Raw genomic sequence first — 14,375 nt, 5'->3', positions numbered from 1 at the left:
TCCATCCTTGGTTGAGGGCTGCTCCAGAAAAAAATAATTTCCTGATACTTTGCATTTACTTTCATGAACAGAGAAAAACATCAGCTGAGAGTCACAAGGACTTTCCTGCTTGTGCTGTGAAGTGACAGTGACTTAACAAGGGGATACAGATAGGAAACTTAAAGCTGTTGCTACCATCCTACTTCCACTTCCTTCATTCCTGCTCCTGACATATAGATTCCCCCCTGCTTCTTATGCCCTCTGATCCATTGCCCTGGGGAGACCAAGAGAATTTTAGGGACCAGACATGTTCAGGCTGAGTAAGAGTAGATAGAAGCTGCGATCATTGTTCTAATGAACTGTTACAAAGAAAGGAACTGGTATTATTTCTCCACAAAAGTAATGAGAGGTTAGAGGGTTGAGAGAAATTTAATTTAGCAAGAAGAAGGACAATTTTTAGCCAAACTTTACATAATGAAATTGGTTGTCTCAGAATTTAAAGAGTTCCCTGTAAATGGAGCTGCTCAGACTAAGGTTGTCATTGGTTTGTAGGGAGTTCTGGAATTGAACAGGAGGTTACACAAAATTAAGACTTCTACAATATCTATTTTAATTTTGAAACCTGTCCCTATTTCATACCTAGAGTAGTGTAGTCACCAAAATGAGGAACTTATACCATAGAATTAAGTCATATATCCTTCCAATATCTGTTAGAATGGCAGAGAAAAAAGTAATAATTTATTGAGTATTTATGAAGGTCCAAGAAACATTTCAGGTTAATTTCAGTATAATTTAATCCCCCCAACAACACTGTATGGTGAACTGTTGCTCCTGGGGGTGTAAACGGAGGTTATGGAGAAAAGACTCTTGCCCAAAGTCAAAAAGTGATGAGACTAGAATTGAATTCAGGTCTATTGATTCATGAATTCATTATCAAGCACAGTTGGAGTGGCTACCACAGTCCAGAGCCTAAGCTTTTAGCCACTAGATTTCTCTCATCAAACACTAGTCTTTCTCGAGGAGTTGGCAGGCATCTTAATTTCTGATGTGACCAATGTATCATATGTACAAAGTATATTTTCCAAAAATGGCCCCAGCAATATTTCAGGTCCTACAGGCTTTGCAGAACCACACTGAGTCTATTTTCTCTTCCTCTGAGCCTAGAGTTGGCTAGACTGTTCTGAAGAAAAATGTTCAGTAGAGGTGATGCTACGGTAGCCCTGAGTCTGAGTCCTGCAAAGGGTTAAGCTCCCTCTGGCTTGCTCACTCTCTCTAGAGAAACCACTTTGGAATTTGGCAGCCATGCTGTGAAGAAACCCAGATCACATCAAGAAGCCATATGTAAGTGTTTCAGAAAATTGCCCGGCTAAAGTTTCAGCTGATTACCAATATCTATGTGTGTGAGGGATTCTTCAGGTAATTGCAGCCCCAAGTTCAGTTTTCCTGCTGAGGCCTCAGGCCTTATGAAGCAGGTTTACCAAGTCACTCTTACTATATTTTGTCTGAATTCTTGACCCACAGAATATATGAACACAGTAAGTAGGTGCTTTAGCCACTAAGTTGTGGTGGTGATTTGTTACACAATTCTATTAACTACAACATCATGTTTCATTTTTACCTTAGCTATCAGGAAGCTCAAAGTCATGTTTAATACTTAAATACAGTAAATGTACTAGCCATAAGAGTTGGCAAAACTACTTTATCTTATGACCTTGATCATATATTTCTACTTTATTAAACTTATTTTGTCTTTTCTTTAAAAAATGAAGTGTACACAATCAACAGAATGATCTTGACCTTCTGGTGAGAATAAAATCATAAATTTAATACCTGAATCTTCTTTCATGTCAACATCTTTTTCTTCAGTATCACCTATGAACAAACAGAAAAAAAGAACAATTCATATGAAAGCTAGACACATCTGAATTCTCCAATTTGACTAATAAAAAAGAAAAAAATCTTAGTGGAAATGAGAGTGATAAGTCATGTATTTTTACTGTCTTATATTATCATGCTAAATTAGGAAGAAAGTATACACGTTAGCATACAATTTAACACCTAGGGTTCATATTTCTTTAAAAAATATTATGTATTGTAACAAGCTATATGCAATGATTTGTTTTTGTTACAAAAGTTATTTATGGTCACTTAAGTCATTTTGATTCCTAACAAATAAAAGCTACAGACTTTAAATGCCACATTTTCTGCATTTATTAAATATAGACTTTCTCACCTTAAGTATCTGAGAAACGTGGGAATCACCATTTGGTTGTAGATCAACACAGTGACCAATCTGTGCAGTATGTAATAAGAAGTGCCAGTTTGCAAATCCCAACAACTTTTAACCATGTGCTTTCACCTGCCCCACCAGTTGTACCACTCCCATTTAATTTCTGTCATCTCCTCTCCCAGTTCAGCTCCCTTTACCTGGACAGATAAAGACATGTGCTTCCTCTGTACTCTGGATGACATATTTGCTATTTTGAAATTTTGTATTCTCATCTCTTATTCTTAAATATTCCTCACATTCAGACAGTGCCAAATCCTGTCTGTTTCCATGTTTGTTCCTCTCTACTTACATATTGCAACCCAAATTCAGACTATCGGTGCCATTTGCCCTACCTATGTTGTGATTTCCAAACTGGTCCTCTCTTCTTCCGAATCCTGACTCTAATTCCTTTTACATGTAGCTTCCAAATCAATCTTAAAATACAACTCTGATATGATTCACAACTTATCGGTAACTCCTCTGTCTAATGAGAAAAGTCTAGGCTCTTTGGGGTAACACTCGAGACCAAGATATCTGGTTCTAACCACTTTTCTCAATTTCACCACTGCTATTCCACTCGTGCTATCACCACATGCATGACAACACTGGACTCTTCTCTGTTTACTCAAGGGCTTCTTTAGTTCCCTTTACCTGTCTCAGTCTTGGAAGCAAGGCCCTGCTGCATCTATTCACACTCATCTTCAAGGCCAAGCTGAGATGGCATAATATCTGCTCAACCAAAGTTTGAATGACTAGTGTTCTCTTTGGCATATCTTATTTTTACTGCCCTAGTATATAAACTTTAAGGACCTTTGGGTTTAGGTCTGCATACTGGCTCCTCTACCCACCCATTCACTAGGCACATGATCTTAGAGAAGTTGCCAAACCTTACTGAGTTTCAGGTTCATAAACCATCAAGTGGGATAATAATACTGCCTCCTTTATGGAGTTGTAAGATTCAAAGAGAGAATGTCACATAAAGCACTAGGACAGCTACTGAAACATTGGTAAGTGCTAAATATTAGCTATTATTACTATCAAATTCTACAGTCATTTACTAACATATGTCTTCCTTATGTTCATCTCTAGACCATAAATTCTGCAAAGAAAAAGACCATGTCTTATGTTCCTTTGTAGTCTGTGGTACCTAATATAATTTATTTTATACACTAGAATCAATAAAGAAGCTTCCACTGCATTAAATTTCTGTTATTTCCTATGTCACTCTTACACAGTAGGATACCGTGTATCTATGTGATTGTTTGAAAACAATGAGGACTCAGTAAAGATTTGCAACTTCCTCCTGGATATGTTTTATAATACAGTCATATTTTAGCCAAATTTATTCAATATGACACTCTTTTGAGTGTTAATTATAAATAAAGATTAGAGGTATATTAGTCAGTAGAAATGCATTTAATTTGAGGTTTAAGAATTCTTAATGGTTATCACTAGCTTTTAAAGAAATAATTTTTCTTCCACTCAAATATGTTAGAAACACTAGTGATTTTCTACACAATTTCTTTCTTTCAGTCTTCTTATGAGTGTAATTTTGGGAGAAAGAATACCTATTTCTAAGAAATATAATTTTCCGAACAACTGATTATCAAAATGTTGCAAAGTAAACTCTTCACAGATTCTTCCCTGAACTTAATATATTTAAACAGAATTGTATTCTCAGAACCATTTAAAATCTCTGATGATGGAATCTCAGAGTGGGGTGGAAAAGAGTCTCTTCAGTTTCTAGGAAAAAATAAAGGAAGAGTCCAAGATCTCTTTGTTTGTCACCCATATATCCATCAGTCCATCTGGCAAACACTCACTGGTAGCCTACTGTGTGCAAAGCTTTGTTTGGGGAAGTAGAAAATACCAAGATGAATCAGACCCTTAAGCAATTGTCTATAAACTTATTATTATTAAGGAAATTAGGATCTGAAGATGGACATAAATTTGAACATATAGTAGAAGGTTGGCAATGCCATTCCTAAAGGTGTCAGAGAAGGGATAGATGCTTCTAGTGGGCTACTGGGAAGGGTTCTTAGAAAATGTGACATTAGAGCAGATATTCGAACTTCACAGACTGTACTGACAGCATCATCCCCAGAAAGACCCTTCTGTGGGAAGGATCATACTTAGTGTTTTCATTCATTCATTCATTCTTCATATAAATGAATGAATTTATTCATATGTTCATGTGAACTCATTTTTTCATATATTGGTGAAGAGTCTGGACTTAGACTGTTTGAGTTTACTTCCAGGCCAACTATATACAGCTGTGTAATCTGCTGCAAATTATATGAACCTATACTTTAGCTTCCTCATCTAGAAAATAGGGATAATAAAAGTACGTACTAATCATCTGGAGTTGGTAATACATGTACAATGCTTACACAAAATAAGCATTCAATAAATACTGGCTATCACTGTTAGGATGTCATTATTATACTACTTTTACTACTTAAACAACCATTTATTGATCAGCACTATGTGCCAGAATTATGCAAGGCCCTGAAGAAACAGATTGACAATTCCTTTCTTCAAAGAGCTCACAAAGAAGTGGGTGATATAGAAAAGTAAAACAACTATCAGAAGAGGAAGTAACAGATTCTCTGGTGCAGGTAAACAAAGATTCTATTGGGAAACAGACAAGAGGAAGCAAAGGAAGAGAGAAAGTCTACGAAGGCTTTCCAGGAAAGATGAGGCTTAAACTGAATCCTTAAGGGTAAGAATTCACTAGAGTAAAAGAAAGGCAGTAGATTCTGAGCAGATGTAGACTCCCTGCTTCTCCCCTTGGTTCCTTGACACTTTAGTTTTGCCAGCCTGACAACTAGTCACCAGCCTCTGGATCTCTCTGCCTGAAGGCTTTCTCTGGGTTGCTTGAGCCCACTAGAGAAATATCAGGTTATTTACCACCGTCCCCCACCACCAAAGAGCATCTTTTCATAAATGAGGGACAAGATGGGCATATAAGTACTCCAACTCCCTTGTTTATCGGGTAGCTAATTCAGAAGCATGTTCTATACTGTGTCCCAGAGTCTCCTCCTCCCCAACCACAGAAATGAGCCTCCAGTTGTCAGTGCCATTACAAAAGGTGTCAGAAAAGGGATAATGCATATACAACTTGCGTACAGCTTAACCTTATTGCCTTCCTTTACTTCCCCATCTCGCTTTCCCACTCCTCTGATTTTGTTTCCCGAGATGACCTCCCAAATAAATGACTCCCACTTGAATTCTTGTTTCAAGTCTGCTTCTGGGGGGACTCAACCTAAAACAAGGGTAATTTCACTCAAGCAGAATGCAAAACAGCTGTGAAAGCACATGGGTATGAATAGTCAAGGTGTTTTTAAGGAAACAAAACTTGCTCTGAGTGGCTGAAGACAGGGAGTGATAGGAGAAACTAAGGATAAACTTATCTGTTCTGGCTAGATAATGAAGGATCTTCCATGATGGGTATGATGGTTGATTTTATGTATCAACATGATTGGGCCTTGGGTACCCAGATATTTGTCAAATATTATTTTGGGTTTGTCTGGGTGAGAATGTTTCTGGTTAAAAATAACATTTAGTCAGTAGACTGAGTAAAGCAGATTGTTCTCCCTAATGTGGATGGGCCTTATCTAGTCAGTGTAAGGCTGACCTCCCACCAGTAAGAAGAAACTCCTGCAAGACTACCTTTGTGCTGGGACATCAGATTTTTACTGCCTTTGACTCAGACTGAAATATTGGCTCCTCCTGGGTCTCAAGCTTGCAGGCATTTGGATTGGAAATATATCATTGGATCTCCTGGTTGATAGGCATTCAGATGCCTACTAGAGCTATTCCATCACATCTCCTGGGTCTATGAATTGCAAAATAAAGATTCTGGGGCCTGCCAGCCTTCATAATTCTATAGACAAATTCTCTATACTTTCTTTCTCTCCCTCTCTTCACATATATATATATACACACACACACGCACACACACAATCATGATTCTACAGAGAAACAGGACGAATAGCAGATTACATATATTAAATATGTAATATACATATATGATATACATATGTAACATACATATTATATATATATATATATATATATATAATCTGCTATTCATCCTGTTTCTCTGTAGAATCATGATTAATACTCCAGGTTGAAGCATTTACACTTTATCCTGAAAATTAAACTACTTTAAACAGAGGAATGACACACTATCTTTTGAGCAATAACATTTTTTCATAAGGGAAATTTACTAAAAATCTATAAAACAAATGCCTTAATATTTTGATATTAATTGTATTAAAAAACAAGCACAGTATTTTTGGTCTGCAAAGCACCTAATGTGCTGTTCCTTATTAATGAAATCCACTTTAGTTCCACATTATTTTATATAACGTGTTCACTTGAGCCATATTTATGCAACACATTTCTAGTAAGAATTTTTTTCTAACAAAACCAGGAAACAAAAAGAGACAATACACAAAAGAAGATATAAGCCTATGGTTAAAGGAAAAATTTGGAGCAGTTAGGAGACTGATGGAGATACTGCCCTTTTTAACAGTTCTTCAAGCATCATACTTCTGTGTTACAGGACAAACATGACATAAAATTTTCTTAGTCAAAGTGATACAGGTACCGTTTCAAAACAGAGAGAAGTCCATCAGATGCTGTGGTTCTGTGTGTTCAGAAATCCACTTCCAGAAAATCCCTTTCCCTTCCTAGGTTAAAGCTCCATTTCATCTTAAGGGGCCTCTGATGTTAATTTCATAATAGATGTTCTTATTCACAACATCACTCTCTGTCAGATTACCCTGTTGAGTTCTGCACAAAAGTACAAATATAACTGCAGTTCTGATTTTAATAAAAAAATGAACATGAAAACCAACTAGTTTCTCATGAATAACCAGTTTTCAGTAACAGCTTTATACACTTTGGAAACACCTTCATAAGGAAGTCCCTAACATGCTTTGAAGTCTATACTATCAACTTCACCTTCTTTTCTGGGATACAGAGTTGATATGAAAGTTTGTTGTCTTAAAGATCTTTGGAGAAGATCTTTGGAGAAGCATCTCATTACCCAGTAACAGATAGTCTTACACTTCTTTGTAAAACAAAATATATCATGGATTTTGCCGTGACTTGGGATTTGTCTTACTCCTTCACGTAATGCAAGCTTGAGAATTACTAGTTTAAAAATGTACTGATACTTGTGTATGCTGGAAGAGAATCTTCTATAAACAGTAGCTGTCCTGCTTTTTGAATATCCAAACTGAATTAACTGGTGGTATCTAACCAACATTAATGCTGGTACAGGGGTGCCCACATCACATGATTCCTGGGATTGAACAACAGTTATTTTCTTCATAAGGTAGTATGTGCTTTCTTCTGAGCTTGAAATTATAACCAAAACAGAGGTCCAACTGCATGCTGCTATGAAAGCCAATATGCTCGAGGAAGGTGCTGATGTAAAGGCAAGTGATTTATCTGCAGATGCTGGCCATCTGGAAGATGGAGGTCTCATGTCTCAAAACCTATCTCCTGGAAGATGGGGGTCTAATTTCACAAAGCCCATCTCCCCTCTCATTGGACACAGAGGTGTTTTTTTGTTTTTGTTTTATAAGGGGGGAGAGTGGAACAGGACAAAGAGATCAAGGGAGGGGGTTGCCAAGTTCTCTACGTGCAGATGAGCACAGTCCTTTCTGATAAGGCAAGAGATGGTCCAGTGTGCGTCATCCTGGTTTAATCATCCTAGCTTCGTATCACCCTGACTCCATGGTTGAAGGTCAGCAAATCTACCTGACCTAGGATGCTTGAAGGTCAGAGTCTGTATTTTTGAAATTAGTTCTTATGATTCTTATAGAAACATGCTGCTAATCTACAAGCTATATATTAGTCAGAGGCAGTATTTACAGAAACAATGTCAAAAGAATGATGGGGTGGGTTACAATTTGTCACTGTTACAATTTTCCACTGTTACAAAATCACCCAGCTATCATGCGCTGGATGGCTCGGTTATCACAGGCCAGGCCCAGGACCCTTAGAATGGCTAAGGGGCATGTACATGGATAGAGAGCAGTTTCAAAGGGACTTGTAGGTTGCAGGGGGAAAGGAGTGTGTTGTAAAGAAGAGGAAGTTACCCTCGTGGGCTATTAAGTCAGTCTCTCCACTTTTGAGAAAATAAAAGGATGGACACCTGAAATAGACCATACAATTTTCCTGTCAAAATTTCAGGGACATTCACACATACGGGCAGGCCTGCCAAGCAAAAACAACTATAGTGATCTTACTTCACGTGCTCCCAAATCCTTTCTTAAGGCTTAAGTTCACACCACAGGCTTCTTGTGCAGCCTTTTTTTTTTCGCTTTAAGTAATTCATTACCAAGGTTCCTAGGAGCAATTTGCACTTACAGAGAAAGAAAATATTCACAAAAACCAAGTGCTCCAAGCTTTTTAGGATTTCTGTGATGTAGGGAAGATTTTGGTCGCCTCATGACTTCTTATGAAACTTGACAAAGCAGAAATTCCAAGCAAAGAATGACTGATAAAAGGAAGGCCTCACTGAGCATGGTTCCTGCCATTAGATTGAAAACCTGGATCCACCAAATCTAACATTAGCTAAATTCACTTTCTGCAAGGTAGTTGATAGGGCTAGGAGAAAAACCCAAAGCTACAATGCTCCACCTCCTCACCCCCACCACTGGCAACCCAACTGATCCTTAGCTAAGAGAAACACTCAAATATCATTAATTTATAAATAAATGAATCAATAAAAGGCACTGCTTGGATAACTGCAAGATTCTGCTGCTTTTGACTTAGCCAGTTGGGCACATGATGATACCACTTACCAAGATACGGGATTCAGGAGTAAGAGTGTGGAATGGGGGAGATTTTGAATCTAGTATTAGATGTGTTGGGGTTGCAGATGCCTGAGGGACTCCTGCTGGAGATGAACTGTGTGCAAGTGAGTATACCAGAGCAAAGAGGAATGGCAGAAAGAGAAGTGGAAGACATTGTTCAACAGTGGCCTATTAAGGCAGGCTCTCACTTCTAAGAAAATAATTGGACAGGCACCTGAAATAGGTCATACAATTTCCTTGTCAAATTCAAGTCCATTCAAGTGAGCTAAAGGCTGCAAAGGGTCCTATGAAGTCATGTGACTAAATATGCACTGGTTTCAGAAAGATGGCAGCAAGATAGGTGGGAGTGGAGTCCACTTCCCCCTGCACACGGGTGAAACACCTACCCGATTTACTGAGGAACAAAACGAACAGCCAACAGTACCCCAGCGTTTATGAAGATAAGAGACCAAAAAGTATAGAGGACACTGAAAAAACAGGTGGTAAGGGGATTGCTTCAGGACAAAAAGGTCCTTGGGACCAGCACGGGGGAACAGGGTGACTGCAGCCCCAGGCCTGCACCCTCCGGGCCTAGCACAGGTTTCCTGGGAGAGAGCCGAGCTAACGGCTCCCTCCCTTGCCAAACAGGGATTCAGCAGTACTGAGAGAGACCTGTTTGCTTGAAGTCACAGGGAGGGCAATAAGGACAAAGTGGTAAACCCACAGAGACTATGGGTGCCGCCTGGGGAGAGTTGAGAGTTGGGCCCTGTAGTGCCCTGACCTGGACAGTCCCTGGTCTAGCGGGACAGGTGGGCTGTGTAAGAGGACAGGCCATTCCTTGTATGGAGGGAGCGGCAGGACTGAGCAGAAGGATTTTCCCAAAAAGGAAAAGACCCTCAGGTACACTTTGGGGAATTCCCCCGCAGCAACAGCTCCAGTCTCCTTTCCGCCTGGCCGCCTGCCTGGTGTTCCCAAGGAGGTGTGGGGGGGTATCCAGCCCAAATCCCAAGCACGGGATGGTGGGGGGGGAATGCACACCTCAGGGGGGCCTGAGACCACAGGCACTGACCAGGGAGTGTACACACCAACCAGGGAGTGTACGCACCTCACCACGGAGGGACCTGAGACAACAGGCACTGGGGAGAGTGAGAATCAAGGAAGGCCCTGAACACACACCCATAGCCCAGAGGAGTGTGAGTGCCTGAACCTGTGGGTCAGGGGGCTGCTGGAGAGCTGGGCCGGGGGCTGCCGATGCTGGACTGGAATGGAGAAGAGCTGGGCTAGGCCCCGTGAGTTGGCTGCATCCAAAAAGACCAGCAATACTGGCTTGGCCAGTTTGAAGCCACAGGCTTGTTTTTTGTTTTTGTTTTTTTAAAAAATTTTTTTCTTAAAGTAATTCCTTGTTATTATAATTTTTTCTTTGTTTTAACAACTTCTTCCTCTCCTTCCTTCTTTCTTCTTCTACTCCTTCTTTCTCTCCCTTTATATCTCTTCTTCCTTCCACCTTTTATTTTTTTTTTAAATAAAACCTACAACTGAGACAATACAACCTGGAACTGTGAAAAGACCAAAGTTGGACCCAAAGAGGGGGCATCCCAACAGCTGAGACAGTGACACAAATTTCACTTTGCTACTCCAGAGAACTTGCAAGATATTGTACATTTGTATTATTATTATTTTTCATTATTCTTACATCACTCATTTTATTAGTATTTTTGTATCTCTCTTCTTTCTGTTTAGTCTTCTTCACTTAACTGGTTAATTTGCATTGTTTGACTAGTTTCCCCTTGTTCTCTCTTTCATAGTGTATTGTTAATTAACTGTCTTTCACTTCACTTGTGTTCCATTAGCAAACTACTTTAGGGCATATACTCCCTATTCTAGTTATCAAGATCACATTGATTCTATCATATGATTGATGCCCCATTACTATTGTAAATAATAGCTGTTCCACACATCTGTAAATACTACACAGAACCCCTTCCAGATCTCAGACCACTTCACTGTTTCCTGAACTTTATTACTGGTGTGATTAATTCTATTCTCTCACACATTACACCTATTTTCTACCCTTTACTCTCACTTTACCTCATAATCTGACCTCCCACAAGCTCACATCTTTCTAGATCCAACTCACAATCCTTCCTCCCCTCAACAAGAGTCTTATCTTCTTTCCACCCTTTCTAAAAAGTAGGTAGGTGGGTGAATTATCACGGTTAACACTATATATATCCAAAGGATCTCCTATCTCTTCTCTTAGGGCTGGTACTTTAAATATCATATAATACACTCCTGCTTTCTTAAACCATTTCACATTCCCCCTACAACCTACCATAAAAAAGAATAGGTAGAAGCCGTGAACACCAGGATACTGCCTGGAAGAGGAAACATACCAACAAAGGAACCACGAACAGATAAGAACAGAAGAAGGTGAAGGAGGGAGTGGAAGTCACACTAATTAAACCCAGGACCTATTTGAAAATATGACTAGTGAAGAAATTACTAAGAACAAACAACTGAACAAGAGCAAGAGAAAAGCCTCAAAACCTTGTTCACACAGAAAAACCAGCTCCAACACAACCTGCCCACACTTGCACAACAGAAAACAAGAGGTGGGGGAGAGACTGACCCTTGGATAACGAGCTGGTGGGAAAGACCCACCAAAGAAAGACCCAACAACAACCAAAAACCAAAGACATACACAGAGAAGCCTAAACTACAGCCCAAGATCAGTAAGATCGGGAGATCCAGGAGACTGTACCTTTGAATCTCACAGGTATTCTACCACAGAAGTTTACACCATAAACCCAGGAGGTCAGAACAGAGCAACATAAGAAGCAGAGGCTAACAGGAAGAGTCTCACAAACAATGGGAAGACAAAGAAACAATCCCCAAATGAAAGGAAAGGAGGAAGTCTCAGAAACAATGCTAAATGAAATAGAGGCAAGTCAACTATCAGATACTGAGTTCAAGGAATTGGTTATAAGAAAGTTTAATGAGCTCACACAGAGTTACCAAAAACTACAGGGAAACTACAATGAACTCACTGCAAACCATATCAACATGAAAACGGAAATAGAAACTATCAACAAGGGCCAAGAGGAAATGAAGGATACAATTTCTGAACTGAAGAATACAGTAGAAGGAATCAAAAGCAGGCTCAATGAAGCAGAGGACAGGATCAGCAAACTGGAGGACAAGGTAGAAAAAAACACCCAAAATGAGCAAGAAAAGGAAAAGAGGCTCAGAAAGAATGAAGAGGTATTAAGGGAAATGCAGGACAACATGAAACATGGTAATATCCATATAATAGGGATACCAGAAGGAGAAGAGAAAGAGCAGGGGATAGAAAACCTGTTTGAAAAAGTAATGATGGAAAATTTCCCTAATCTGAGGAGAGAAAGTCACACAAATCCAGGAATCACAGAGTCACAAGCAAGAGGAACCCAAAGAGGGCCACTGCAAGACACATCATAATTAAAATGGCAAAATTCCAAGACAAAGAAAGAATCTTAAAGGCAGCAAGGGAGAAACAAGAAGTAAGATACAAGGGAGCCCCAATAAGGTTAGCAACTGACTTCTCAATGGAAATGCTCCAAGCCAGAAGAGAATGGCAAAAAATATTCCAAGTAATGAGAACCAGAGGGCTGCAATCAAGACTACTTTACCCAGCAAGGCTCTCAATCAAGATAGAAGGCCAAATAAGGAGTTTCCCAGAAAAAAAAAAGAAGTCTAAAAGAATATACCTTCACCAAACCAGCTCTGAAAGAGATGCTAAAGGGACTGCTTTAAGGAAAGGAAGGAAAAGAGAGAGAGAGAGAGAGAGAGAGAGAGAGAGAGAGAGAGAGAGAGAGAGAGAGAGAGAGAGAGAGAAACACAGATACAAAAAATAAGCAATGAATAAGTACCTATAAATAAGAACCTTAAATGTAAATGGATTAAATGCTCCAATAAAAAGACATAGAATAGCTGAATGGATAAGAAAGCATGACCCACACATATACTGCCTACAGGAGACCCACCTGAGAACAGAAGACATACACAGACTGAAAGAGAAGGGCTGGAAATAAATTTTCCAAGCAAATGGACAGGAAAAAAAATTCAGCATAGCAATACTCATATCAGACAAAATAGACTTCAAAAAAGGGCCATAAGGAGAGACCCAGACAGTCACTTCATAATACTCAAAGAAAGAATCCACCAAGAAGACATAAACATTGTAAATATATATGCTCCCAACATAGGAGCACCCAGATACATAAAGAAAATCTTGGAGGACTTCAAGAAAGATATTGACAGCAACAGAATTATAGTAGGGGACTTTAATACCCCACTGTCAAGGATGGACAGATCTTCCAAACAAAATATTAAGAAAGATATTGTGGCATTGAACAATGCCCTTGATGAAATGGACTTCACTGATATATATATATATATATATATATATATATAGAGAGAGAGAGAGAGAGAGAGAGAGAGAGCCTTTCATCCCAAAGAAGCAAAATACACATTCTTCTCAAGTGCACATGGAACATTTTCAATGATAGACAACATGATAGGACACAAAACAAACCTCAACAAGTTCAAGAAAATTAAAATCATATCAAGCATTTTCTCTGACCACAAGGGACTGAAACTAGAAACCAACCTCAAGGAAAAAAACCCTAAACACTCGAAAACATGGGGATTGAACAGCATGCCATTTAACAATGAATGGGTGAAGAATGATATGAGGGAAGAAATCAAAAAGTTCTTGGAAACAAATGAAAATGAACTCACAGCAACCCAAAACCTATGGGACACAGCAAAGGCAATCCTGAGAGGGAAGTTCATAGCAATCCAGGCCTACCTAAAAAGAATAGAAACATCTCAAATAAACAACCTAACCCTACACCTACGACAACTCGAGGAACAATAACAAAGACAACCCAGAGCAAGTAGAAGGAAGGAAATAACCAAGATCAGAGCAGAATTAAATGACATAGAGACTAAAAGCACAATTCCAAGGATCAATGAATCCAGGAGCTGGTTCTTTGAAAAGATAAAGAAAATCGAAAAGCATATAAGCAGGCTCATCAACAATAAAAGAGAGAGGACGCAAATAAACACAATCAGAAATGAGAGGAGAGACTACAACTGATACCGCCGAAATACAAAGGATTTTAAGAAATTACTATGAAGAACTATATGCCAAGAAATGTGAAAACCTAGATGAAATGGACAAATTTCTAGAAAAACGTAACCTTCCAAAACTCAATGAAGAAGAAGCACAAAGCCTAAACAGACAAATAACACCTGATGAAATTGAAACA

At 39.1% G+C, this 14,375-nt stretch overlaps 1 protein-coding gene across 1 annotated transcript in view; it reads right to left on the bottom strand.

Moving 5' to 3' along the window:
- MACROD2 (mono-ADP ribosylhydrolase 2) overlaps window positions 1-14,375 on the bottom strand; it is a 2,068,729-nt gene that overhangs the window by 169,856 nt on the left and 1,884,498 nt on the right. The window contains exon 10 of the mRNA XM_071221798.1: window positions 1,810-1,851. Within this exon, the coding sequence (XP_071077899.1) occupies window positions 1,810-1,851 (42 nt within the window). The remainder of the gene's footprint in view (window positions 1-1,809; window positions 1,852-14,375) is intronic.

Source organism: Desmodus rotundus, chromosome 6 (genome assembly GCF_022682495.2).
Source record: "Desmodus rotundus isolate HL8 chromosome 6, HLdesRot8A.1, whole genome shotgun sequence".
Classification (NCBI taxonomy): Eukaryota; Metazoa; Chordata; class Mammalia; order Chiroptera; family Phyllostomidae; genus Desmodus; species Desmodus rotundus.
Note: the sequence above shows the minus strand (reverse complement) of the source record. Positions and strands in the feature narration are given on the sequence as shown.